The sequence below is a fragment of the Phallusia mammillata genome, chromosome 5 (genome assembly GCF_965637545.1).
Source record: "Phallusia mammillata chromosome 5, kaPhaMamm4.hap1.1, whole genome shotgun sequence".
Taxonomy (NCBI): Eukaryota; Metazoa; Chordata; class Ascidiacea; order Phlebobranchia; family Ascidiidae; genus Phallusia; species Phallusia mammillata.
This window is the reverse complement of record NC_137256.1, coordinates 4519184-4545689: the sequence shown is the minus strand read 5'-3', so window position 1 is coordinate 4545689 and position 26506 is coordinate 4519184. Positions and strand designations below refer to the sequence as shown.

At 37.4% G+C, this 26506-nt stretch overlaps 3 protein-coding genes across 4 annotated transcripts; 2 read left to right on the top strand and 1 right to left on the bottom strand.

The window, feature by feature from the left end:
• Window positions 1–8669: 8669 nt before the first annotated feature.
• Window positions 8670–15748, bottom strand: LOC145229499 (ornithine decarboxylase-like). The gene is made up of 13 exons (XM_080094850.1): window positions 15636–15748; window positions 14516–14659; window positions 14264–14447; window positions 14021–14194; window positions 13428–13600; window positions 12949–13083; window positions 12722–12887; window positions 12248–12431; window positions 11564–11697; window positions 11144–11267; window positions 10657–10744; window positions 9861–9930; window positions 8670–9164 (listed from the first exon to the last, which is right to left on the bottom strand). The coding sequence occupies exons 3-13, from the start codon at window positions 14360–14362 to the stop codon at window positions 9063–9065; spliced, it is 1449 nt and encodes a 482-aa protein (XP_079950976.1). The 5' UTR covers window positions 14363–14447; window positions 14516–14659; window positions 15636–15748; the 3' UTR covers window positions 8670–9062.
• Window positions 15749–18576: 2828 nt separating this feature from the next.
• Window positions 18577–22546, top strand: LOC145228127 (tubulointerstitial nephritis antigen-like). The gene is made up of 10 exons (XM_080093120.1): window positions 18577–19012; window positions 19118–19184; window positions 19289–19383; window positions 20088–20193; window positions 20292–20431; window positions 20721–20865; window positions 21132–21328; window positions 21423–21546; window positions 21609–21654; window positions 22004–22546. Exons 1-10 carry the CDS (start codon window positions 18736–18738, stop codon window positions 22100–22102), a joined length of 1296 nt encoding a protein of 431 aa, XP_079949246.1. The 5' UTR covers window positions 18577–18735; the 3' UTR covers window positions 22103–22546.
• A 1065-nt stretch (window positions 22547–23611) lies between these two features.
• LOC145230007 (uncharacterized) lies at window positions 23612–26424 on the top strand. 2 transcript variants are annotated; one of them, XM_080095358.1, is made up of 5 exons: window positions 23612–23744; window positions 24436–24585; window positions 24849–24896; window positions 25134–25259; window positions 25515–26424. In XM_080095358.1, exons 1-5 carry the CDS (start codon window positions 23717–23719, stop codon window positions 25565–25567), a joined length of 405 nt encoding a protein of 134 aa, XP_079951484.1. In that variant the 5' UTR covers window positions 23612–23716; the 3' UTR covers window positions 25568–26424. The 2 variants fall into 2 exon arrangements, with proteins under 2 accessions (XP_079951484.1, XP_079951483.1); XM_080095357.1 differs by having other exon boundaries at window positions 25512–26424.
• Window positions 26425–26506: the final 82 nt, after the last annotated feature.

The window sequence follows — 26506 nt, the reverse complement described above, 5'->3', positions numbered from 1 at the left end:
TTTTAAAAATGTTTACATGGTACTGACGCAAAACAAATCCCAAAACGTCCTTAAATGCCTTATGTTTTGTGTTATAATTGTACAGTTAAAAACTTTGCAAAAATACGTTGGCCCGCGTCTGCACATGATAAAAATTGGCCCCGATTAAAAAAGGTTTGACACCTCTGTTGTAGGCTATGGGCAAGGTGCCTTCAACCATTCGGCCAAATGCGAGGTTTCGGATTACACTCTAGCGAACCCTACCGGCCAAAAAATAATGATCGAAGTCCCATTTGACAAAATGAATTCTGATGTTCTAGCTAATCACAACACTTTTTTGTTTTACACCATTTCGGTATCCATTAGTTTTTGTGACTTTCCACAACCACAATTTTGACACTAGGCTACCTACAAAAGCTGTTGTTTCAATATATTTTCGCAAAATGGATTCTTTTCCTGAGAAAAATAGGGTTGACTGGAATATTTCGGACACGGAGAATAGTCCAGACTCGGTATATGACACTATTTTAAGTTTTTACTGTCAGATTTTTTGTTCGTTATATTCTGGCTATATGCAAACATATTTGTTTGTTAGGTTTATGTTGTTTTAAGCTTATTTGTTGTTTTGAGCTTAAACTTTTAAATATTATAACCATACACTGTTTATCACTGATTATGTTAACTTTAAAAAAAGAAGTTCATGCGAGAATGTGACGAACCTTACGTAGTTTACCGTCCTTTTTAACATTTTAATAAACTTTTATTTTTTTCCGAGTACAAGGCGCCACTTCTTAACTTTGTAGCCAGTTAAATTTGTTTGGATTTGTTATACACCACGGCCCCGAAATATTTTAAAACCAGAAACGCGACAGCTTAACACAGTCCAACTTAATTGCACGTAGTTACACCTTTTTTGCCATCAATTATATCGATAAATAAGCCCATGGACTGATGTTAATAAAGGGTCCCAACCACACAATTAATTTAAAAGCAACTTTCTTTGTAACATTTGACTAAAATGAAAACGCAGCCAACCTTTCCATTCAGTTTAAAGCAGTGGTTCTTAACCAGGGACGCGCCATATGTTTTCTAAGCAACATATCTTGATTCTCGTTAAGTTATGTAAATCCATTGATTCTAAACGCATCTTGTCGGCTTTTTTGACTTAGGAACGTAGCCGAAGTGGGTCAAAGTGGTACGTGCGCAAAAACTAATCACTATACCGAGTCAAAGTTAATTTTGCATTGATTGTGTTGTAACGAACGAAATTGACTACTTTATACCAGTTTAGATGGAATCGCAACTTTTTATTCTCGTGAAACTGAGGTGTCCTGAAAATTGCTGTCTTACCAAACCACTTATTTGCACATAACCATAAACTCTTTTTTCAAACGGAGGTCTACACTCTGTAATGAAAGGTGAATGCATCCTTCGTCATCAGCAGAAACGAATCGCTATGTTCAAATATGATAGGGTATAAGGTCTTTGAAGTTTCTCAAGTTGTAAAAAAAACTGTTTAAACCTTGTTCTAATGCAGTAACTTCAAATTGTGTACCGCGAAAAGTTTTCCAAGTGTACCGCGAAACATTCCCTAATTAAAATGAAAACATTTCCTGGTGTTTTAGGACTTCATGATACTGGTGTGCAAGACAACTTTTTTTGTCATGTTGATGTGCGTGTTTTTTAGTAATACTTTTTTTGGATCATCTTTTTGTAACATTTATCATTAATTTATCAACGTTAAAACACATTGCATCGAAGAAGCGACTTGATCAGCGTAGAAACCATCATAGTACACAATAATGACTAATTAATTATTCACTGGTCAACAAATGTATGTTTTTGATTTGGCTACAGGAACAAGACCCCAAAGTAGGTTGCAGTTTTTGGGCACGGTAAAAATTTAGCAAATGCAAAATTGGGAATTTTCGTCAGACGGCTTTTAGTACAAAATCGCTATAATCAAACCAAAATATCCATGGTGGCAGCCACCGTAATAAAACCAACTCGGCGCCTATGGGCAGGGTAGAATTTCTGGTAGTCGGATTGCTGCTAATATTTGAAATCTTAGGTGGATTTCCCACTAAATAAATAAAATTGCGTGTTTTATACAAGACGGATAGGGCGTGAAGTGTAGGACAAACATCTATAAGGGTGATGTGAGAAAAAACTGGTTAAGATCCACTGGTTTAAAGTGAACCAGATGCACATACTAATTTTTTATTATTGACCTTCACCCTGAACAATTTCTCGACCATATGTCATGCCCAAATAAGGATGATTTGTAAGCATGGGCTCATTTCCACTTGTACCGTATCGACGACATGTGTAAACAGTGTCAGAATGAAAGTAAACGCCACAGGTTGTGTGCAACATAACCTGCCCGGAGGTAATTATTTCTCGCTTTAGACATTGAGTTTAAACGTAGATTAGTAAGTTTGTCATAAATCGCCAACGAACACTTGTAGGCTACCATGCAAATAGTAGACTTGTGTCATTTTCATTTTACAATTTCTTGATAGATTAGGTTTCAACAAAACAAACGTTTACCTCATACTGCTACAATACATTTACATTGTTGCATGAAACACAACATAAAACTTTTTGCGTCCATACATAATCTGTACCGAAACTATATTTTGCTAATTCTCTGACCACGGTCGGGAAGAAGACACTTCAGCGTCTACATTGCGAAGCACGGGAAATTCCAGGAGAGCGTATAGGCCTACGTGAGATGTCCTCCAAAATTAATGACCCCCCAATATTATGACACGTTTATTTTAAAAGAAAGAAAAACCCATATGTTTTATCAAAAATCTCACTAATTTAACATCGCTTAGTTTTTTTTGTCCAACTATTCCCTTCCTTGCCCATCCTACACATTACAATGTCTGCTGCTTTGATGGCCAGGGCAGAGTTGTAAGCGGGCCCAAAATTTAAGTCAGAAGTACGCACCCGCAAGTTTACACGCACCCTATTTCCAGGCGACCGTCGTTTGGTTGTCCAACATTCTATAAACCAGTGGTTTCAATCGCTTGGGCTCTGTGAAATGGTTTTGGGGGCTTGGGGCGTCTATTTTTTCAAAGCAAGTTGCCAAAGAGTAGTAAATTTTACGTGGTGGCAATTGTAGCTCGAATATTGTCATAAAATATATCCGTTGGTACCGAAATGTTGGATACCACTGCTCCGTACAGTGCTTGCTCTCTGAATAAGGGTTTTAACGCTCGCAGGTTGGCCATGTTAAGTTTAGTTTAAAAAAAAACAGTAATTTTAATATGGTTTTGCCCGTTCCTAAAGTTTTATTTTGACAAGTACGCCACTGTTTTAACACCCATGTATGGGCAAACGTATTTCCCGGGGGTTATACCAGCGAATTTGTGGGGACCGCCCACCTAAAGCATTGAAGTCTGTGCTCACTTCCGTTTGGGTCGTGCGATTTGAGTGGTGAAATTTAAGCGGGAAGTGCAAGAGCACAAGCCTTGAATAGGGTTTAATTCGCCCCGCGAAAAAATCAACGCTAAGGCGCAATTAATTGATCCAAGTTTATTCGCGGCTTCAAAGAACAAACTGCTATACATTATTCTTGGTTAAGGTAAAATTTGTTGTTAAGAAACAATTGCACAAGTAATTAATTAACTTAATAATTGGTTTTTCTTTCGTAACAGAGACATAAGTTTACAAGTTAATTAATTACTTGTGCAATTGTTTCTTAACAACAAATTTTTCCTTAAATAAGAATAATGTTTTATTAATTGGCATCTCTTTCGTAACAGAGACATAAGTTGACAATAATGTCCTGTGCTTAAAGCTGTTGGCAAGTTCAGCATTCAAGTTGGCGGTTTAAATAGTTGGTTAAACTATGTGGGCTCGAGATAGCCACTTGTATGCAATAGTGAATGCTATGACATCCGTTTTTTTTATTTTTGCTTTGTTCTCGAGTTCTTTTAAAAAAAATTAAAAGCACTGAACGACTGAAAAGATAGAACTTTTCATTCGCAACCTGGTTTACTAACCTGATTATGAGGAAAGCAACCCGTTTTATGACATTTATTGGCGTATTATAACGTCATTTTGTTTACATTTACATGATGAACATAGAGTAAATATAGACGCAAAAAAGTCTCCATAATTTTTCAATGGAATTGCGCGCCTGCTTGGGATTTTAAAATACTTTTGCAAAACAACTGTCATTAAGAAGTTATTACTGTCAGTTTATCTAGTTTTGTTTTTCTTTTAAAAATACAGTTGTAATGAATATTGTTACAAAAATGCAATTTGGTTTGTGCATAGACTTTCAGTGAAAGAAAATAAAACTTTCAAAACGCACAGATGACCCTAAGCCTAGAGTAGCTGACGACCGTAAAGCTATCATGCCCGAATACGATTTCGTAAGTTGGCCTAATAACAGCTAAAAACGGTCTTTTCTCAAGCAAATCTATGCCTTCGGCTGTAATGTAATAGCCGGTTACTTATTAACATATATTTGCCAACGAGGCACGCCTAGCATTCAAACAAAGTGGCCCCAAATCCTCCAACGCATATAGTGCCTTGAAAGGTATGTTACCAATCAATAAAGGAAGTTGTTGGGAAGTGAAAGTGTAATTTATTGCATCCACATTCCATGTCATACTAAAGTTTGTTTTTAAGTGTCGGCTAAACTTATTCCTTTTACAGTTATCTTTAAAAGTAACTATTTGTGATACTAACACAATTCAGACCAATTGGCACACAGAACATGCAGCGAATCTTTTTTGTAATGTACATTTCCAGATATCATAGACCACAATTGTAATGTGCTTAATGGCATTTCAAGGCACAACTCCGATTTGTAAATACTTAATTGGTTGTTGAATGTACATAGCAAGTATAATAACTGGTTGTGGAAAGTATGTAGCAGGTATAATAATTATAATTGGTTGTTAGAAGTACATAGCAACACTAACACATACATGCTATATGATATTAACAACTGAACTTTGTTAACAGAGACATACATTTAAACATAACCCAAACATTTAGAAGACGATAAAATTATTATTTTTGGAAATCAAGTTACAGAAACAGAAATCCAGTTTGTTAATTCATTGTTTAATTGTCATGTGAATACAATGGAAATTTACATCAATTTTGCTTGTTTTTGGATATTTCTTCTGAACATTGCTCCAATCATTTTTACAAGCCAGCATGTTTTTTGCAACTTTCAACCACCTGATTGAGTACTGCAACATCATCACCAGCTTGCTGACCATGACTCGGAAAGACAGCAACAGCACCGAAGTTTCGACTGTCCAAAATTACTATGTGATCCCTTGTTTCACCACAATCCTTTGACTTTTTGGCAACTATTGCATCACCACAGGCTGCAGGAACATCCCTAACATATATGTATTTATTTCCATTTGGTTCATATACTCCATTGCATTGAAATTGAGTATAATCATGATTTTCTATGCTTTTAACGGCCTTCTGTAAGTAATCCGGAGCAAAACCAAAATCTTCTGGAAATTTTCCCCACAATGTGCATGCTTGGGTTTTTTCACATATGCCGAATATAGCAAGTTTAGCAATTTTCAATGACTCACATGTGTCACTGCAGTATTTATCCCAAGACATTGTGGTAATATTTGATTAAAATAGGCCCAGGAATGCAAATTAAACAGACTGTTCCTAAATTAATAAAAAGTAATATTAATATAACAAAAAGCTAACAGAACAAAAAAAATGCAGACGTCAAAAAACAAAAGTCCTTTGACTAAACAATACGTAAGTTATTTCAAAAAAGCAAGCCGAATTATCAAAGGAGGATTATTTTAAAAACAAACACCAATAAAAGGGGTTATTCTCAGTTTTCTTTGAACATAACTTTAACAAACAAGGTTTGTTTCCACTGGTAAAATCCAGCAGTTGTCAAACTTTTGAGACCAACCAACAAGTAAACCAGAGTGGATAACAGCAGTCCACTTGCTGAAACTAATTTAAAGAGCATCTTGCATTATGATAAAACAAATTTAGAACGAATACAGATGTGAAGATGAACAAAAACGATTTAAATTGTGTAGTTTTATTCTCAAGTCACCAAACGCATTAATTAACCAACTTGCCCCCAAATGAAATCGATAGCGATTGTAGCAAACAATAACTTAAACTTCATCTTCTTGACACATCATTTCGTTCACGCCCAAACCCATCCACATCTTACTTCCTGTTGGGCCATGCCCGATGAATTGCACCTTCCAGCCATATTTGTCATCGATGACGTCACGGTTTATGTATTTTTTCAGAAAAGTTTATCTCATGTTGGGGAGCAGCTAATATAATGTGTTGGAAGTTTAAATTAGGCATTTTGTTTTACAGAAAAAGTCTCAATAAAATTTATGAAATTCTTTCAGGGAAGGGGACCCATAATTATCCACGCACCGAAGTAGCTGCGTGCTGTCGCAGTTTCAACAAAAATTCTAAACTGCACATGTAGGCTAAGGTTGACTTGGCCGTCGTACTTGGTAAGGATCGAGTAAACAAAACGATTGCAACTTTGGCATTAGCTTAGACTAGGGTTCCCAGACGGCCGGAATTTTCCGAACATGTCCGGAATAGGCCATAAAATCTGTATCCAGAAATTTTTTAAAACACTTTTAATGCCCGGAATTTTAACGCCAAGCAGCTTAAACTACAGTACTTTTTACAATTCTGGTTAAGGGGGACTGTGCTGATTTTGATGAATCATGCACCTTTTCATGCGACTACGCGTCTTAAAAATCTAACAATATTCTGATCTTGTACAATTTTCTGTTTTATAACTTTAGTTAGAAAACAAAACCGCGCTTTTTATCTCTGTGATAGTAGCCTAGGCCCTAATAATATTTCGTGAAAAATGGCACTTTCGGGGTTGGTAGCAGTGTAACGAAACTTTCGTGTCGCCAAAGATAGTTACCGTCCGAAATGTTGACATTGTAGATATGGTAGCCCTAAGTTAGACAAAAAATACACTCTGGGTGGATTTCAAACAAAAACATCGCTGTCAGACTTTTTGAGACAAAAATCAGAAATGACCAGACTATAGCCTAGCCTACCGTTGGTGTCCCAGAACATTATTCTTTTGTGTGCTTAAAAATTGGATTTACAACCGATCGAAGCTGCGGCACATTCAGTACCCTATATTCAAACAAGTGACAAGTCACATATTTTTAAGCGTCGTTTTACTAAGCATTTTCTGTGTTCTTAGTTTTAGTTTCATATATTTTTATTGATTCGCCCATTCAGCTGTTTATCGCCATTAAAAGTAATTCACTTGATTATAGTTATTTGGGTTGGGCGTACTATCATTAAAAATTAAAAAACCTAAAATGTTTAAACCGTTTTATGAACCCCACCCTCCAATAGCTAAATTAATAATTTTGCTGTTTGTTCAACGAATCGAAACTTAACTAAATGTGGGGCTGACGTAAGTTATGGTGTTAGTAGCTCTACCGAATACTGTAAAAAACACCTGAACGCAACAGCCATCTTTAAAAAGCATTGTTGTAACGTCATGATATGATGTATTTTTCTTTACAAAATTGTGTTTGCTCTAAATGGGAGGATACAATTTATTTTAATTTTGAGTTTTACAAATGGGCAAAAAAACTAATAGGGTTTCTTGAACTCCTACAACTCCCAGAAGGTTGCGGTAACAATTCTGTCAGTCACAGAAGTTGAACATGTGTCGGCGATTGACTCTTCCTGAGGAGGCCATGAGCCTCGAATAAGTTTTTGCTGGTTTTAACGGTGTAGCTGCAGCGTGTCTACCATCCCTCTACCAATTACCCTCAATCTTGTCGCGTTTTTTAACGTCTGAACGTTGCGCAGCTATTTCCGGCCTGGTGAATATTTTAGCGGAATTGTGCTGCTACGATTTTGCCCGGAGAAATAAACTCAACTCAACACAATTTGTCTTGCAAAACGTTATTGACGATGATACAATATTTTTCCGAAGACTGTAATGCGAATTTAGGAACCGTGCCAAATCTAGTATCTATGAATATGTAGTTTCTTCTGCGTCAGTGTGTTGGTGCGTCACAACCAACCTTTATATCGCAATGAACTTCAATTTCATTTTTTATTTCAAGGAGATCCGATAAGCTGCAGCAAAACCAGAAATATTGCAAATTCAGTGTTGCAAAACCATGATATGTTGCCTCTTGCTGTGAAGATTCATGGTTAAATGTTTGTGATTTTTTCTTATCTTCGCGACAGGTTGAAAAACTCTTAAACTACATTGACACCAAGCGACGCCACAGCAATCATTACATATGCCAGGGGTGAACAACTTTTTTAATGGGGGCCAATTTTTTATCATAGGCACCACTGCAGACGAATGTGATGAATTAAGAAATGGTTCGTGTAATTGCCAAAACGATGGTCAATGTGTATGCAAGGTAACCTTATAGTGTGGTGCAGGCGGCGAAGTTGAGTTCGATTTCTAGAACATAAATGTACGGGATTTGAGGAAATTGTGGGATTTTTTGCGCCAGCAACATGATTACCGGAAATAAACTTCCATTGAGAGCTTTTCCGAAAACTCGCCACAACCGAACTTAATCCAAACTTTGGCGGGCCATACGCAACACAACTTGCAACAACAACCGCGGGTCGCGCAAAATGTCGCGGCGGCCGCACTTTGGACACCCATTACGCAAACAAACACGAAAATGCCGAATCGCCAAAAGTTTATTCTTTGCAAACAGAGGTTATGAAATTTAAAGCAATACCAAACAGCACAGCTAGGCTATTGACGAAATGGGGGGTTTATAACACAGTCGTGAGACAATCCCACGGCACACAAGCTTCGTATAGTTGCTGTACACAACGAATTACAACAGAACATCGGTAAACATCAACATAAAAACACACTAAATCATTCTATGTCCCCATCACCAACGAAGCGGACACAATTTTTAGGCATAGCACTGACACACAAATCTGTTTGAAGCAATGTTTAGCAAATCAATTTAACCTTTACATACCCAAACAGCTGATGAACAAAATTTTTGGAATAGATTATTGCAACACAACAGCTAATGGAACCTAGTAGGACTACAGTGAAACTACATGTAAACTGGAATTGGTTGCTCTGTGTTCTCTCCAATAGGATTTGGATCCTTCGGAGCAGCTTCCTTCTTGGTCAAGTTCTGGATCTTTTTATTTGCCTGAAAACACTAAATGTTGTAAGATTTTGTTTTATTTGCTTGTTAACATTAATCCCAATTGCTGTTCTGTTGTGTTATGTTGGTTTCGTTTGTTTCAAAAACAATTTCACAAAAAAATGTACAGCAGTAGTGCATACTATTACAAAGTCGAATGCCCAGAGAAAGCTGAAAAACATTTTGCAAGAAAACATTTACTGGGCCAGTGGTTCTCAAAATATTTCAAGCCACAGACGACCAGTCCAATTAAAAGTATTTCGATTTTTGAGAAGTGGTAAGAAAATAATTTATTAACTGCCAACTCATAGGAGAGGTCTTGTGAATCACCCCAACAGTCAACTCGGACGACGAAACTGTCACCCGTAATAGCATAATCTTCAACAATTAAGCCCTTTAAAATTGATAATAGTGACTTACTAATCATCTTTTTACGATTAACAAAAAAAAGTGACATACAATGTATAAACGTATTAGATTAATAGCAGTGTAATAATTGCAATGGTTAAAATTGGGCTGTGGACTTTCTTAAAAAGTAGTTTTAATGTACGGCTCCATTAAAACAAACCCTTTATTTGAACATTTAGATTGCATCGTCTGTTAAACAACAGCTAAATTTGGAACCAATATGTACTGGACCTACTGGTTATTTGATACACTGCATTGGAAAGAAGAGAATACGGATATGTAACTGTATCTCACCATCGATGACGCAAAACAGCTGAATTCAACTCCCTTCACTTTTGTGTCAGCCAATTTTGTCAACAAGTCCCTGCAAAACACCACATTTTCTTGTAATAGCAAGTATCAAAACACCCAGTAGCTAAGGTAACAAGTCTTAGGTCACAGAAGGGTTTACGCACAACGTTGTAGTTGCGCAATATCGATTACGTCATCCCACACATTATCTTTGGAGAACAGCTGTCAACAAACAAAGTAGTGACTTCATTTCCTAAGCGTAGCTCTTTGCTTGGATTAGACACGATTTGTTTGTTAAATGTGCAGCTGTTTGTGAAAACCTAATCTTTGCAACAACTTTTTATCTGTTTTGTTCTGTTGACATGCAAAACCGAGTTTTAACTATAAACACACTGAAAATATAAATCAATCAGTTTGTCCAAAACAAGATGACAAATTAGTAAAAATATAATTGGTTTGCTTAAAATAACCAGATCAACATATATAAGCTATTGCTGGCAGGCATAATATCAAATTTGGAGAGCTCTTTTGCAAGAAGAGCTGGACAAATTTATACAGATCAACGTTATGTGATATTTTGATTAAGTTAATCTGCTTTTTCTGGAGAAATAGAAAGATCAACTAATAATAGTTACATAGGAAGGATTTTACTTAGCAATTTCAATCCACAATACTATAGTAGTAGTGTATATGTCAACTATACATATTAATGCGAGGCAAATCCATATGGCAAGTATTTATAACACTGTCCAATTTTATTCAAATCAATGTGTCTTCAACAATTCAAAGAGTTGTGTACCTTTTTTCATCTGAAATATGATAGTAGACCTTCTGAGTCTTGAAACCATTGAAAGATGAACCCGCCGCAATAGTATATGCTCCCATGTCTGAAACAGATCACACCATAACGATAGTAAAACAGCATGGTAAACAAGTGACCAAAACATGATTGAATTAAAAAGGCCCAGGGATTTGGACATTTTGTTCAGCCTGAAAAAATCGATAAACAAATTTCCTTGCCAAAACAGCCATAGGTTTCAATTGTAGAGGATTTTGATAACCCATAAACAACAAGTTTTAGAGAAAAGGACCTTTGGAAGATTTACTGGCTGACATAAAACAAGACATTACGAAGTGTGACCATTAACCCTAAAGCATAAACCCATCGTTTACTTACGCATTATATAGCCACCACTTAGGTCGTGTGTCAGAGGAGACCAACAATAAACCGCTTATAAAGGAGACCAACAATAAACTGTCATAAAGCAATCACAAGAGCAAACTACCTTTCCAGACTATCCAGTCCCCTGTGTTAAGTTGTGGCATCAGCATATGCTCAATGATACGGTCGAGTCCGTCACATGTTGGTCCCCATATGCTTGAGGAGAATTTTGATTGTTTTGCAGAAACCTAAAATAACCACAAACCATATGCTGTTACTACTGTGCCTGTCGATTTTGCTTCACAGGAAATTAATGTATTCTTAATAGCATTTTTTTCTTGTAACTTGTTGTTACAGGTCATACAGTAAGCTTGACCTGTTTGTAACATGGCACTTGTCTTTTAGGATTGTAGCGAGGCATAGGATAATTATACTTGTTGTGATGGTTTTAAATAAATAAATAACCAAAAATTGGACTGAAATAGCTTGATGGTAAAAAATAGTACTTTATAAACCATAAATGCTATTTACACGCAAATCTTACATCGAGGAGAGTTGGAGTCACTTTAGCATGGTCGAAGAAAAGACAGTTGAAGGAGCCATACAAGCCATCGTTAATGTAATACATGTATGCTGGCTCCTCATTGGCTGTTGGAGTTACCCCATTCCTCACAGAATCTAAAAAGGTCAACATCTAAACTGCAAGTTTGCTCATGTACAAATGTTTGACTAAAACTGTTTTCAGTTTGGCTTTCAGGAAAAGGCAATTTGCATGACACAACCAGCCAGTAACAGGGATTTAAAACCTTTTTTCGTTGCCAGAGTATCAAAAGTGTATTTTTGCTAGTATAAATATTAAGCTTCAACCACACCATGGAACATTGTTTTACCACTATATGCAAAAACAAACAAGCCAAAAACATAAATACAAGTTTTGTTATAACGATGTCCTTACATATTCATAGAGAGCCAACAACATACTGGGTTGAGTTTATACCCACAAGTATAGAAGGCTAGAAATAGTCTGAAAAGTTTGTCTTAGTCAATGACCTATCAAAAGTGCTTTATGGTGTGCTTGTGACTTGAGTATCTTATCGATTTTGTACTAAACACCATGTCATATATCTTTGGACCCCGTTCATGTGTGAATATTTACATTCGTTTTTCTAATGAAATCATGTCATAAATTTGCCAACCAAACCTCTTCATTTAATCTAAGCTGTCTTACCAATTGAATCACTGTATCCTTCAGCTGGGATATCCCTAGCAACCTGTCGTGTAGCAATCACGTTTGTGACCAGGGTGAATGCAGAGGCAGCGTAATATCGACCTGGTTCAGCTATAACATTCACATGAGGGAACTGCTTACTTGGAAACAATTGGTGGAGTTGGAAGTTCACCACAGAGGTTATCTACAGCAAAGTCAGCAAGTTTAGTGTCAGCATAACCACACATGATTGTGTTGTTTAAAAATGGCAGGTTATCAGTTGTTGTAAAGTTTAAGCTCTTATCTGATAAGTTATCTCTCCTTGTTTTAAGAAAATTGTGGTATCACCGGTACCATGGCTCTTGTTGCCACCTATTAGGATTTAATATATGACACCCTAATAGCATTAGCACATGTTGATGATTGTGTACTGTTGCTATTCGCAGACAGGAAATGATGCACCATATGGTACATCATAACAGGACTCCAGCATACCTTCTCAAATGTAAGATCCACATCCTTAGTGCCAGGAAAACCACCACCAATGTCAAGCAAGTTAAAGTCATATCCAACAGTTTTGGCATAGTCAAAGAGTTTGCGTGAGTTTTGCAGAGCTTTCACAAACGCATTCACATCTTGACAACCACTTCCAACATGAAAACTGCCAAGACAAGAATAAGTTATCTGGTTTTGTATGGCTATCAAATTGTTTGTGAGGTTACCTGATGCCAACAACATTCAGGTTCAAATTTCGAGCGATATCAATTAACTGAGGACATGCCTCTGGATCAGCACCATACTTCATGCTAAAGCGACAAATAGAGGCGGAGTCATCTGTCTGGATCCTCAGAACCAATCTATAAAAACATAGCCACAACTTAACATTACATCAAAACAAATACATAAAACACTTTGGTTAAGTTAGGAGATTTTGACATTATTTTTTATGTTATTGCAAACTTTTAACAAACAATTTTTTGTGTGTAACACTATAATATAATATCATTAGGCTAGTCTGCTTGCATTGACTAATGCACAACTTTTAGGGTGCATGCACCATATGGATAGCAGCTGCATGTTAACAAAACTTGCCAGTTGTGACAACAAGCTGCCAATGTCCTTCCTTTAATTATACACTTTTTTCAGACAGTTGGTGATTAGTAGGAAATTACAAACAATTTAGACCAACTTCAGAGCTTACTGTGCATCTGGATATAACTTTTTCATTTTGAACAGTTCATTTTCATTGTCGAACACTACCAATTTCACTCCCTGTTCCTTGGCATAAACAATATGGGACTTTTGTTTGCATGGATTGGCAAATATAATGCGTTCTGGAGAAGCACCAAGTTCCAACATCTTTTTGATTTCAACCTAAATAGGAAATTCTGTTTCAATCCTAATTTTTACATGAATAAATAGGCACAACACATTACATTAAAATGTGTAAGGTTCTGGTTAGTCACACAATTTAGTTAATCGTATGTTAACAAGGTAGGTTATATGTGATAACATGTAATCATCTGTAATGAATACTATATGTACAAGTAGAAAAGTATTTTAAATGAAAAAAACTTAATAGTACATGCACATCAACCACACATACATTTTAGGAACAACGTACAACTTATTACTGTGTCAAAAAAGGGGTGTACAGGCAGTATCCTTTTTTATAATAATGCAGAATAGTTGTGAGAGTTATTTTTTCTAAAAACAGAGACACACAAGAATGAATAGAATCTGCAATCCAATTAACCTAAACATTAGTAAGACGTGCTAGTGCAAATTTTATACCTTGCTGGCACAATCAAAACCAGTTCCCAAAGCCATCATAGTTTTTAGGAGCACAGTGTCAGTATTGCATTTAATGGCATAATGTGGATGCACTCTGGGAAATTCAGTTTTCCAACGCTGATGCTTTGCTACCACATCACCCAAATCACAAACCAGAAATGGGTCTTCGGCATCCTAAAGCAATGGTTTAATTTGAATTTTACCAGTTTAAACAAGCAGTCAAGGCTGCGAATAGCATCATACCCCATGGTCGAAACTGTCAGCAAGTTGCGATTGTACAAATTTTTCGATATTGAAATCGTTTAACAACTCAACATAGGTTGGTGAAGGAGTGTCTTTCATGTTGCTGCTCAGCTGTTTGGGTATGAATGTAAAGTAAGTGTGTGCTTATTAACAGTGTAATGCAGAAAAAGTGTGTGCCCGCTCGCTGTAACAAAACACAGTCATGTTAATTGCTTCCAACCTACGAGATAAACATTACAAAAATAAGCTTACTCAAGGTGACAAAGGACACAGAAAAAACGCTACACCCCAAGAATGCTAGCTAGGGTCCCACGGTGGACTGAAGTTGAAGTCGAGTTGCTCCTTGTACAAACACAGACCCTCCTGACGGGCTGTGTACTTACTGATAACTGGGACCTGCACGAACAAATGAAATAAAGTGTTAAACATATGTTTGTTGTGTGTTTCATTTTTATCCTCAGTGGGCAGGCAACACCTGAATGTGTTATGCTCACTGTTTTTATTGTCCGTTAATCATTTTTTATTTATTTTTTTGACTTGGTGACTTCAATATAGTTCAACCTATCGGGAACCACTGGGTTGGAGCAACGCCGCTTAAGTTTCTTGCTCAGGGAAACACAAACGACCGAAATAGGACTAGAACACATTTGAAGCAATGTGCCAATTTTTTTAGGGGTGGCTAACTTGGCATTTGATGTAATTTTTCATGACATGCCTAGTGTTGCTAAAACTAAAAAACTGTTCGATTTATTGAAATCAGTTACTTTGTTTGCATTAAGGTTTTAGTATGTAATAGTACTAAAAACACAGCCTGCACCCACAGTAACATACTAATATTTCAGGGCATCTGGTTATTGATCAGTTCCGCGAGAATAGAAACTCCCATATGACGGGCTACTCTAAAATACGCAATCTGTACGCAATCTACTTATAAAAACTAACTAAGATGTTGACGGTTAGGGCTATTAGGGTCAAGGTGAGGGATTGTGATACAAATAACTTTATAATTTAGTTTCAGATGTCTTTCAGGTCTAATTTTCTCACAAGTGTTAACATGCGGTACCGTACAGTGTTTAGTATCACTCTCAACACATATGGGAATATCAAGCCCAAACTGGACATCTAAAACTAAATTATAGCGTTAGTTTTATTAGAAACCCTCACCCAGACCCTAAATGCCCTAATCGTCAACATTTTTAAAAGTTGCATACATTTTATAAGTAGATTGCGTATTTTAGAGGAGCCCCCATATGACCAAAATAATGATGTCACTCACAAGTTATTTGACAGAATAAAAGGTATCTTAAAAGTGCCATTAAAAGATTTAATGACTCCCACATTAGTCCACAGCGAGTAGCCTACTTATACTTACAAATGACACCTTGGGGTGAGACGAACTTTGGATTGCTGTTAACGACGGAATTTTGCCAGTTTATATTAAACAATTAATAATAAGGATTACAACCTGTCACAAAAGGTTGGAAAATTAAAACAAACAGTCTATACAAAATCAAACCATCTAAAAAGACCATTCAAATAATCAAATTTAACAGTTTTTTTGCATCTAACTAAACATATACAACTTTTCCATTATGACATGCACCAACACTGATTCAAACAATCTTTAATTGAATTTTTCGTTTAGCATTAAATCATTTATCGGCCACGAAAGGTTTAAAGACTGTTCAAGTCAAACAAAGACTAAAAATCACAGTTTTATTCATAAATAAATCAACATTTGACTTTCCTGATATATTTCATTTCAGATTAGCCAATAAATTTGATCAGTCATAAAAAAATCGCCCTTTAAATACCAAAGTTTGTTCACAAAAAAACTCAGCCTGTTTACAGCACCCTTTTCCATGCCAAATTCTCAACCCAATGACCTCCTTTTTTCCGGTAGAGCTACTAACACCATAACGCACACGACACCCAAAGTCGATTAGGGGGCGTAAAGAGCTGAATTTTTTATTTAGCGGCTATAAATGGGTTGGGTTGGGAAATAAGTTTTTAATTTTTGTACATTAGTAACTAATTTTTTGGGTTAGTTTTATTGAATTTTAAGTGCTAATACCTTACCCCGACCCTAATAGCCCTAACCGTAAGCATTTTTGGAGATGTAACCAAATCGACTTTGGGTGTCGTGTGCGTTATTGTGTCAGTAGCTCTACCCTTTTTTCCAACCATCCTTTCAGATAATGTTTCCTAAACACCGATAGGTGGCGTGAAGAGCACCGGCGCAAGCAATTTTTAACAGGAAAAGGTTTCAGTACGGGAACTGAGTTTTAAGATGAGGCAAAAAGTTATTACATTAATATTAGTGTTTTTTATTATTATTAACCAGATTGAAACCGAAATACACCTAACCGCAAGTATAATCGTAATATTTGTGAATCGTAATATTAGTGCAGTGCTCCGCAACCGGTGTGCCGCAGGACGATGCTGGGTGTGCTGCTCCTAAATGGAAATAGTCCCTCATTTTGAGAATCAACAATTCCAATTGTTGCGTCAGATGTTTTAATTGTTTCGTGATTATATGCCATTGTTTTCACACTTACTAGTTTATTGCACTTGGTTTTTTAACTTTGATACACTTACTTGTGAGAACAAAGTTTTTCTTCTTTGTTGTTGATAAAAAAATGACAAACAATCTCGCTCAAAAAACTAGACGAGGAACTTCGGGTCGCTCTGTCAAATATTAAGCTTAACATACGGCGATTGTGCTCATGTAAACGATGCCAGGTATCTTACTAAATCCATAATGTGTTTTTGTGCTGTTTCGTATATCTTCAATCGCATTTTTGGTTCGGTTGTGCCGCCGACAATTTAAAGCTCGTATGGTGCGACGTGCGTAAAAAAGGTTTGTGGAGCACTGTATTAGTGTACCATAAAATAACAAAGAATCATCGCATTCTGCTTAAATACTAAAGTTACATCCCAATAATGGTTTTTTTTTGCTCAGAGAAAACATGCTTTTACAAGAAAACACCTAACAGCAAAAAATATTTACAACCATAATCATAATGTATAAAGAGACATTGTCTTTTTAATGTACTGATTACTGTTGTTTTTGATACTGGTACAAAGCCGCTGAAGGCGTAGTACTCCCTGATAATGTCTGAAATATGCTTCCATGCAAAAACAACGGTCAAATTAACAACATACTCCAACCTAAATACCGATTTGAGCAGTTTTTAACCGGATGTACAATGCTCCAAACGGAAATGCAAAAACTGGCTCCACATCGGCTAGAAACATAAACGATATAATGATTCTACCCCTGCTGGATACCGCCTACTTTTTTCAGCTATACAATACAACTTATTCTCAAACGAGCTTTGCATGTAAGTTAAATCACAACGAATCTCTACACGTGTTTGCTTTGCGTTTTTTTTTTACCTGGTATACGCTTGCGTTAAACATTTTTTCAGTTTAAACTAAACATGGTAATGATTTTGCTTATGTAATCGTTGGCATTGTAATTGCACTTGCTTTATACGAAAGCGCACGCGTGAATACGTGCAACTGAATGTAAGTTATGTTTCTAGACCTAACATTCTTGGTAGTCAGGTTTGGTATATATGTTTGTGTTTACTCTGATGTGCAACATATGTTTAAAATTGTGTATTTCGTATTCAAGTTGTGTTTTTGCAAGCATTGGATTTTCTAAAGCACAAGTAAACCTTGACTCGAGACACAAGCTTAGTTTGATATAACTTAAGCTGTTTGTTGGCAATATTTCAAAGGCCTCGTAGGATTACTATGGTCCTGTATAACAGGTCTTAAACTCTTTTGACCTTTGAGTCTGTGTATTGTTCCTGCACGCAACCTTAAATCTGCCTTTAATTAATGAGTATTCTTTGTACGTAAGATCTCGCTTGATTACTCTTCTGGATTCGCCAAACCCTGCGATGATTGACAGTAAACAATACCCGCTTTGTTGACCAAGGCTATGAGTTCATAAAATAAGATCTATTGTCCGAGCGAAAGTTAACGGGAAATATGCGGGCAAAGGTAAAACCGCCGTGCTTGCGTGCGTTCAATGTCGACAGGTATCGGGTCGCATTTGATAGCTAGATCTTAGATGCCGATATGTATTCGGCGCGATCTTATCCAAACAATACGAGGCAAAGTTTTGCAGACCTACTTTTTGCCCGTTGGTGTCCGCTTGCATGTTAAGACATCGGTTTTGGCATGCTATAACAGTGCAGGTTTGCACAGGTTTGGTCAGTTCGGCTTTTTTTAGTTACCAAACAGCATGTAAAGTTTTCAACTTCGACGCCAGCAATTCATTTTCACGCTGGAGCATGACGTGGAGGACTTTGATTTCATGCTGGATTTTGTGCTGCTTTGTCGTATTGGTTGTTGGGTTACCACCAGAGAGGATCGGCATTAACGTTAAGAAACAACCCGTAAGACATGTTCGCTGGTTACACTTGCTGCATCAAAGAAGGGCTTCAAATCATAACGTAATGACAGCCAGTTATACAAAGCTCAGATTTCGTCGTTCCGAGGAGTTCTGCTCCAGCAGATTACTCCCTCGAACAGGAAGGCAATTGCCGTGTTGTCTGGGGCGAAACGATAGCTGTTCAGTGAGGATCTTTGGAACCACATGTTACTGTGATAGTTTTTGCAAGAGGAACGTTGATTCAGATTGCTGCCCAGACTATGTAAGCTACTGCTTACTTCCAACTTTGAAAATAACGACCGCAGCAACCCCAATAGACCTTATAACAGCAGAAGTAACTAGTCTTGTTTCTACTACTACCACTACTACTAGCCATTTGGACACAGGTAAATCGCAAGTCATAAGATAAAGATCATATATGTGGAAATGTAACGGTATTTTTTCAGGTGAATGCTTCTTTAACGGTAAAACGTTTAAAGCTGGCGACGTCACAAAAGTTAACTGCAATCGCTGGTATGTAAACGTTGAAATAAGTTCATTACAAAATCCCCTAATAAAATAGTTTTTAAACTTTACAAATTGCACAGAAATATTCTTGTTTGTTTTTTATTTGAAAGCACGTGCGAATCTGTGATCAACGGTTATTACCAGCTGAATTGCGAAGAGCATGTTTGTCTTGTTCGTCCCAACATCGTGGAGGCAATAAACAAAGGTATTTGCAGTTTAACGGCTGTGTTTGCGCACGACCTTGTCAAACAAACCCACAATCGACGACCCTAATAACGTTTCAAACCTTAAAAAAACATTCTGGAAAACGTGTTTGTGGTTAGTGGTGTGTGCAACTGAACAGAAAACCAATAAACGTATATTTAAGAGACACAATAAAAACACACAGTTTGTAACAAGTTTTTTATGAGGGTGATTTGAATAGTTTGCCATGTCTGATGTTTTCTGAGTTTCCGAACTTGTTTATTTGCTCGAGTGAGTCAGCTGATCAACTAGAGATATGTCAAATATCAGCCGATCCACACAGTGGGCTTTCATGAAACAAAAAATCGCTTCAAACGAACGCAACGTGACTCAACAACACCCGACGGTGCTTTTCTTTCCAATAAAAACAAACTAATTCGGCACGAATACAGACTTACTTATCTGCCCTAAGGGTCTCTATAGCTTCTGCGCCATATGTCTTCCTTGTTTCGAAAACTTGCACATACACTTAGTGAGCTCCGTGGCAACAACAAATTACTACTGCTGATGGATGGGTTAAGTTTACAAAACAAAAGATAAGCTTCGGGACGAACAACGTCTCGACTACTCGCTTCATTACTACAATACAATTGAATGCTTGTCATCTAATTTCGTTTCCGCGGGGAGCAAAGTACACAACACTCCATCACTTATTTATTTTACAAGGTGGTTACAGCTGGAAGGCCGCTAACTACTCGTTTCTTTGGGGCCTGACGCAAGTTGACGGTTACAGACTACGTCTGGGCACAAAACAACTTCCCAAATTTGTAAGGTAAGACAGGTTTCATGCCCTTTCACCTTTTTGTGCGTAGTTTGTAACCTTCAAATCTTCTGTCAGATTGATTAACAACGTTTTGTCAATTTATGCAGCAAGATGAATGAACTAAATACCCCGTCTTGGTCTGGTCCAGTCCTGAAGCGCTTTGACGCTCGGACGAAATGGCCTGGATTTATTTCAGGACCAAAAGACCAGGGAAATTGTGGGGGCTCTTGGGCCTTCACCATTTCTAGTAAGTTTAACTATATTTTGCCAATTCTATATATGTTTTCACTTGAACACAACTGTAGGTCCTTTAAAGAGGTGTAAATTCCACTGTCAAAGTAACATTACGGTATTGCTGCAGCGCGTTAGCCGTTATCCAATAGTTTATCCAATTACCCGTTTTTGAACCCACACGGTTCAACGCCTCGCAGCTATTTCCGGCTTGGAGACTGTTTTTATTGCAATTGTGTTTCTAATCTTTCTTTCACCAAGTAAAACAAACCGGACTAAACATCGTGCATTCCTATATCCTGTAGGCGTGGCCGGCGATCGACTCCGCATCCAATCTAAAGGAACAAAAAATGGCATTCTGTCACCGTACTACCTCATGTCATGCCTTACTTTGAAGTCATGCACTGCAGAACGACCGGACAGGGCTTGGTGGTTCTTGAGAAAACGGGGGTAATTAGTGGTTGTAAAAGCACTTTTTAAAGTAAAGTCAAATATATGCCATAAAAACTGTATAATCATCTTCTTAAGATAATCACACTAAATTAAAATTCAGTAGCTCACATGACTTTTCTTTGCACTAACTTAATGGCCTAAATATTTAACCCTGTAAAGCTGATAGCATCATGATTTATAACACATCGTGAATTACAGTTATGCGTCAAGACTTCATAGCTGTGCTCATTTATGCGAGAATGCAAAAATGTATCTTTTTGTAGAATTGTTTCTACCTCTTGTTACTCCACTACTACACATAGCTGCCAATTTCACCTCAAAAAGCATGACTCTTATGCAACGTGTCCCTCCGGTGTGTTAATTGGAAAATCAGAAGTCTACAAATCGTCGCCTGCTTACAGAATTTTGCCCCAACCAAATGATATCAAATGGGAAATCTTCAATAATGGACCGGTACAGGGTAACAATTACTGAGATCAATTTTTGATTTGATATTGATAAGTTATCGTTTTTAAAATTGTTTTTTAAACCAACCGCTTTTATGTTCTGTGCAGCTGTGGTAAAAGTTCCGCCCGATTTCTTCACGTACAAATCAGGCATTTACGTTGCTACAAGTTTGGATAATTTGATGGATGAAGTGCCCCACACGGCTTTATATCACTCAGTGAAAGTTATCGGGTAAGTAAAGTGCTTTTATCTGGTGTTTTATAACTTGCATTCAAACAATATTTGTTTTATAGATGGGGAACGGAAAAAGATGATCTGGGAGTCGAAACGAAATACTGGGTAACTCGATTTAATTGTGTTAGTAAAACCCGTGCAAATACTAGCAACTATGATCTCATATACACCATTTTATTGGCTTTAATACAATATCATCGCAGTAATTTCAGTGTAAGTTAGATACTTCGCAATTGCATCGCACTGTAGCCTAACCTTCAACACTTCGCTACTATAATTTTTGTGTGGAAATGCCTGTAAAAACATTGATGTAAAACAGAGAAATTAGTGCGATGTAATTATCATACGAAAAAAATGCTTGATACCATTTGCATGAGGTAAAGCGTTTTGAATTAAAAGATTTTGATATTAATGCTTAAAGTGTAGTTTTGCAAACGATTTTTTGTGTGTATAGATTGCCCAAAACTCATGGGGTACAGATTGGGGAGAGGACGGGTATATTCGAATCCGCGAAGGCGAACTTGGAATTGAATCAAGTGTTATGGCTGCATAGGCTTATATCCACTGACACTCAAAATAATTACAATGCGTCTGGAAACAACGATTACGAATAGGATTTGTTTTCGTGGGGTTCGAACACAGGATGCTCCCAAAGACCAACTCCGATCAGTTTTTTTATGATGTCTGTTTACGGGTTCAACGCCCTGGGCTATTCGGTCAAATTTAACCTAATTATTAATGAAATTTTACCACGTTATATGATGGCTACCCGTGAAGGATAGTTGCAACCCTATATGAGTCATCATTGAATACAAGCAAACGTGTGTTGTTATTGTTACAATTAAAAATGACAACGATGTCACTAAAGACTAAATTGATTCGTCCAGTAAGCAACATGATATCTGTTGCGACATGAGTTTAAATATTGGCTGATTAGTCACGCATTAAAGCTGTACCCTGTGGGAGTTATGTATTACATTTGCCTTAAGAATAGACCATTGCACTCGGTTGTCACCAGTATCTGACGCACGCATTGTACGATTTTGCGCCACCTACATCTTAGTCACCCTTGAGATATATCGAGGACAAATTTACACATTTGACACGAAATATAGTTAAATGTTCGATCAACAAATACACATTAGTACAGAAAGTTGTAAGTCAAAGTAGTTTGTATGCACTACACTCTTGACTAGGTTCGTGATTTGGTGAAGACATGCGGTCTGTTCGCAAATACCTCCAAATTCCGATTGATAAAGCGGGATTTAAAGTGTGCCGGTGCGTTGCCGCAAGGCGCAGCGTGCTACAAATGCCTTGACACCTTTTTTCCGAAATAGCGATAAATCAGAACCAGGTTAAACTTTTCGCCAAGTTTGTGGTAACCGCACGTCGATTATGCTGAGCAGCTAAGTTGCTTGACTTGTACCAGCGGATTTTGTCACTGGTATGTTAACATAGCCTTTACTTCATACGCGGTAAATCATAACGCCAAAACAGCATAGTTCAGTCAAAGGCCAATAAAGCACAGTACAGAGAAGGGTATATACAGACAGCCTTAATTTTGTCGGTTCATTGCGTTTGCTTGCCCTGCAAGAAGGAAGCGCGTGACGGTAGCCCGACGCAGTTCCTATAACCAACGGAGGTGCCTTGACACAGACATGTGTTGTGTTATACAGTTAGATCAGGTATTAGTCATTTAGCGCGTGGGTTCTTTTATATACGTCATGTGCAGTGCGTGGTTTGATTACGTTGCACTTTGGCGAGTGGATAAAAAACATCAGACACCAGTTGTAGTGAACAAAAATGTCCCTAGCATTTAGCTAGCAAGCAATGCAACTTATTGCAATAAAGAACTGCTGAATTAGAGGGTAATAGGCGTGTCTAATAAAATGCAACTACCAGGAGGATATTACCCAATAGATGAGTATATCACGCCAAACGCTACTTCCTTTTGTCCAAACCATTGAAATAGAGTCGCATTATAACCATGGGCAGGGGGGCTAGTTAAGAGACAGTATAATAATTTTCAGCAATATTGTTTTCATTTTTCAGTCTATGTGAATTGTGAAGCCTGGTTTACCAATACAAGGTTGTCTGTTGATATTGTTTAGTTCTGAATAAGTCGTGTTCAAAAAGGTCACCAAGAAACTGTCTCCAAAAGGTGGAAATGATTAATCTTTCTAATACGCAGAAGGGTAAGTGTTGCTTGTAATAGTTCGCTAATCGTAAATTAATTCAAATAACGGCAAATGTTAACTAAATACAGCCCAAACCAAAACGTAACGCGACACAAACGGCGTCAAGTACCTTTAAGCGGTTCAATATCAAGTGCATTTCAGCAACAGTGTGAACAAGCACTCTACACATGGTAACCATACAAACCTGTTTCCTACTACGTTACAAGTCAAACCAAAACCAAAGCGTCTTACCTTATGCTACACGTTTAAAGTATTAGTGCCATACAAGCTTCGTACTCAATCAAACCAGTGGTTTTCATAAAATCCGGGAAGATTGAAAACAAAAAGCAACAACATTTAATTGTTTGAACACTACAGTTGTACATAGTACGTCCACTTGGCACCCTGTAGTTTTTTGTTTTGCAGTACTTTTTCAAACTCTAAAAAATCTTTTGGCTTTTCTGAACTATGTAAGTCTTGTTTGGGCGGCTCCAGAGCTATAAGTCGAGGAGTGTTTTTCTTTGGGTCCAGTTTCAAATTAGAGTAAGGTTTGTACTATAGTTTGAATACAACGGGCTTTGGACAGTATTAGGTGTGCAAAAAATATCGTCCGTCACCCCTCCGTAGTTGCAAAACCGTTTTTACATGACCACGACTTACTCCTATTTAGCCTTTTTGGGGGCAATGTTTGAACAGACGTATATTACAGAGATTCTCATATTTCTACTGATTGCTTTGGCGGTGGTTCTTCTTATTTGTTTCGCATCTTACATTATTTGGAAGAAATTTTGCGAAAAGAAGATACGGGAAAGAAGACAAAGTCGACGAGATGCTGGCGACGATTTTGTCGTAAACTGTGGTATGTTAATATTACAAAAATCAAGTCATTATTTTTCAAACGATTTTTTTACATTACCTTGTTAAAACTGAAAAAATTTTTCAACGAAAAAAATGGTGGTAAATCATTTTATCCATCTTAAAACTTATGTCATCACAAGATTAACATACTTTGCTTAATGTATGCCTCACCAAAACAAAAGTCTTTGCCGGCAAATTACTGATAATATTTTACATTGGTTGGTGCGGTTTGGGTTTAGTAACTAACAGTTCATAATTGTTTAGACGATGATGTTATTCCCATGGGTGAGCGACCATTTCACGTCGGACCAGGTAAGGAAATACAGAGGTGACAAGGCGAATTGCCAAGCTAAATTTATTAACGGAAATGGGGTGAAATAAAATAATATTTATGGCATAATATAGCACAATGAAAACAGCATCCTCTTTAAGACCAAAATGTATCCATATTGTACATTTTAAAGGTATGGCTTTCGGGGATTATTTTGCCCTGTAGTCAGAGATTGGATACAAGTGATGTTTGTTTACGGTTTGTACTCGAATACACAGGCTCTGGAGAGTATCAATCGCTCAGCAACGCGCAGGCTTCCGCTTCCGCGCTCAACCCGTCCGCCCCGTCGCTGGCTAGTTTCTATACCAACAGCAATGCTTCGACCGAGGCCAGCACTCTGTCAGGTATATATCAAATGACTGACATTGCTATAATGTTAAGGGAAACTTAATACCAAGGGAGTCAAACCAGGTTTATACAACCGAAATACTTCATATACATGCAAATTTAAGAGTGCACCCCCAAATTAGTTGATATTCAAATGATTTCTTCATTGTATAAGTGCAGTTGTCTCTGCGTGAACAACAGAAACCAATGTACAATGGCCTTAGTGCCAAACCTTGCAGGCATTTAAAAATATTCACAATGCGTTTTAGCAGAATCGCGGGAACGACTACCCACGTACCAGGAAGCTGTCAATCAAAATGGATGATTGAAAATTTGCATTACTTCACATTGATTCGATGGAAGGTCTCCTTCGGCGGTGAAAGGCGTGACGCAGAAATGCGTAATCACCTAACTATGGTTGACGCGCCCTGCCTGCTGAGTTTGCAGAAATTCGACGATGAATTTAAACCGTCGAGGGACAAAAAACAACCACTGTAACACGCGTGTCATACTTTTTGCTGTAGTTAGTGCAACTAGAGTTTTTGTTTGTAAAAAACTGTGATGTGTTTATTTTTCCATTCATTAGCTGTTCGTATGCTTTTCGAATATGTTTTTTAGTTAAAGACAGTTGTATTTATTTGGTGTGGCGACACGCTTAAATAACCTGCTTTAGAATCTTGCATTTAAGCGACTCGCGAAATGTCCAGCAGACCGTCACAGTGTTTTTTTTTCACGGGGTTCGAACCCAGGACACTCCCGGGGACGAATCCCGATCAAGGTTTTTTAATCTCTGTATATGGGTCAAGCGCGCCAGGCCATTCGGCCTAGTTCCTGCCCACCATCACAGTGTTTCCTTGTTCGCATGTAGATTTATTCTTTTGCGCCACTTTGTGGACTTTTTTATTTAAACAAACCCCCGCTGACCAAATTGCTTATGTTGTTCGAAAGATCTATAATATACTGTCCTTTTTATTTTTTTTTCTGGCCTAATGCAATCCAACCCTGCTGCAAAAAACGGCCGGAGATTCTGCTGACTACAAAAGTTTGACTAGAGTTGTTTAACAACTAAACTGCAGCGTAGTCAATCCTTTAACGAAACCAGTGTTATATAGGGTTTTCCTGAAAGATTTGGCATACTTACTAATCGATAACATTCGGAAAACGAGCTATAAAAATGTGCAACAAAAGGATCTTTACATCCGAATCTCAAATAATTAAAAGCAATTGCCTTTGAGTTGTGTTTATTTGGCGACGAAATCCAGTT

Excerpts from the sequence above, each read along its gene's own strand:
- LOC145229499 (XM_080094850.1), bottom strand. The coding sequence starts at position 14,362 with ATGAAAGACACTCCTTCACCAACCTATGTTGAGTTGTTAAACGATTTC. Across the intron at positions 14,195-14,263 it reads CTGACAGTTTCGACCATGGG|GATGCCGAAGACCCATTTCT; the intron begins GTATGATGCTAT and ends CCATTGCTTTAG. Across the intron at positions 13,601-14,020 it reads GTTTTGATTGTGCCAGCAAG|GTTGAAATCAAAAAGATGTT; the intron begins GTATAAAATTTG and ends TTTCCTATTTAG.
- LOC145228127 (XM_080093120.1), top strand. The coding sequence starts at position 18,736 with ATGACAGCCAGTTATACAAAGCTCAGATTTCGTCGTTCCGAGGAGTTC. Across the intron at positions 19,185-19,288 it reads AAAGTTAACTGCAATCGCTG|CACGTGCGAATCTGTGATCA; the intron begins GTATGTAAACGT and ends TTTATTTGAAAG. Across the intron at positions 21,329-21,422 it reads CAATAATGGACCGGTACAGG|CTGTGGTAAAAGTTCCGCCC; the intron begins GTAACAATTACT and ends TGTTCTGTGCAG.
- LOC145230007 (XM_080095357.1), top strand. The coding sequence starts at position 23,717 with ATGATTAATCTTTCTAATACGCAGAAGG. Across the intron at positions 23,745-24,435 it reads TCTTTCTAATACGCAGAAGG|AGATTCTCATATTTCTACTG; the intron begins GTAAGTGTTGCT and ends CGTATATTACAG. Across the intron at positions 24,897-25,133 it reads ACCATTTCACGTCGGACCAG|GCTCTGGAGAGTATCAATCG; the intron begins GTAAGGAAATAC and ends TCGAATACACAG.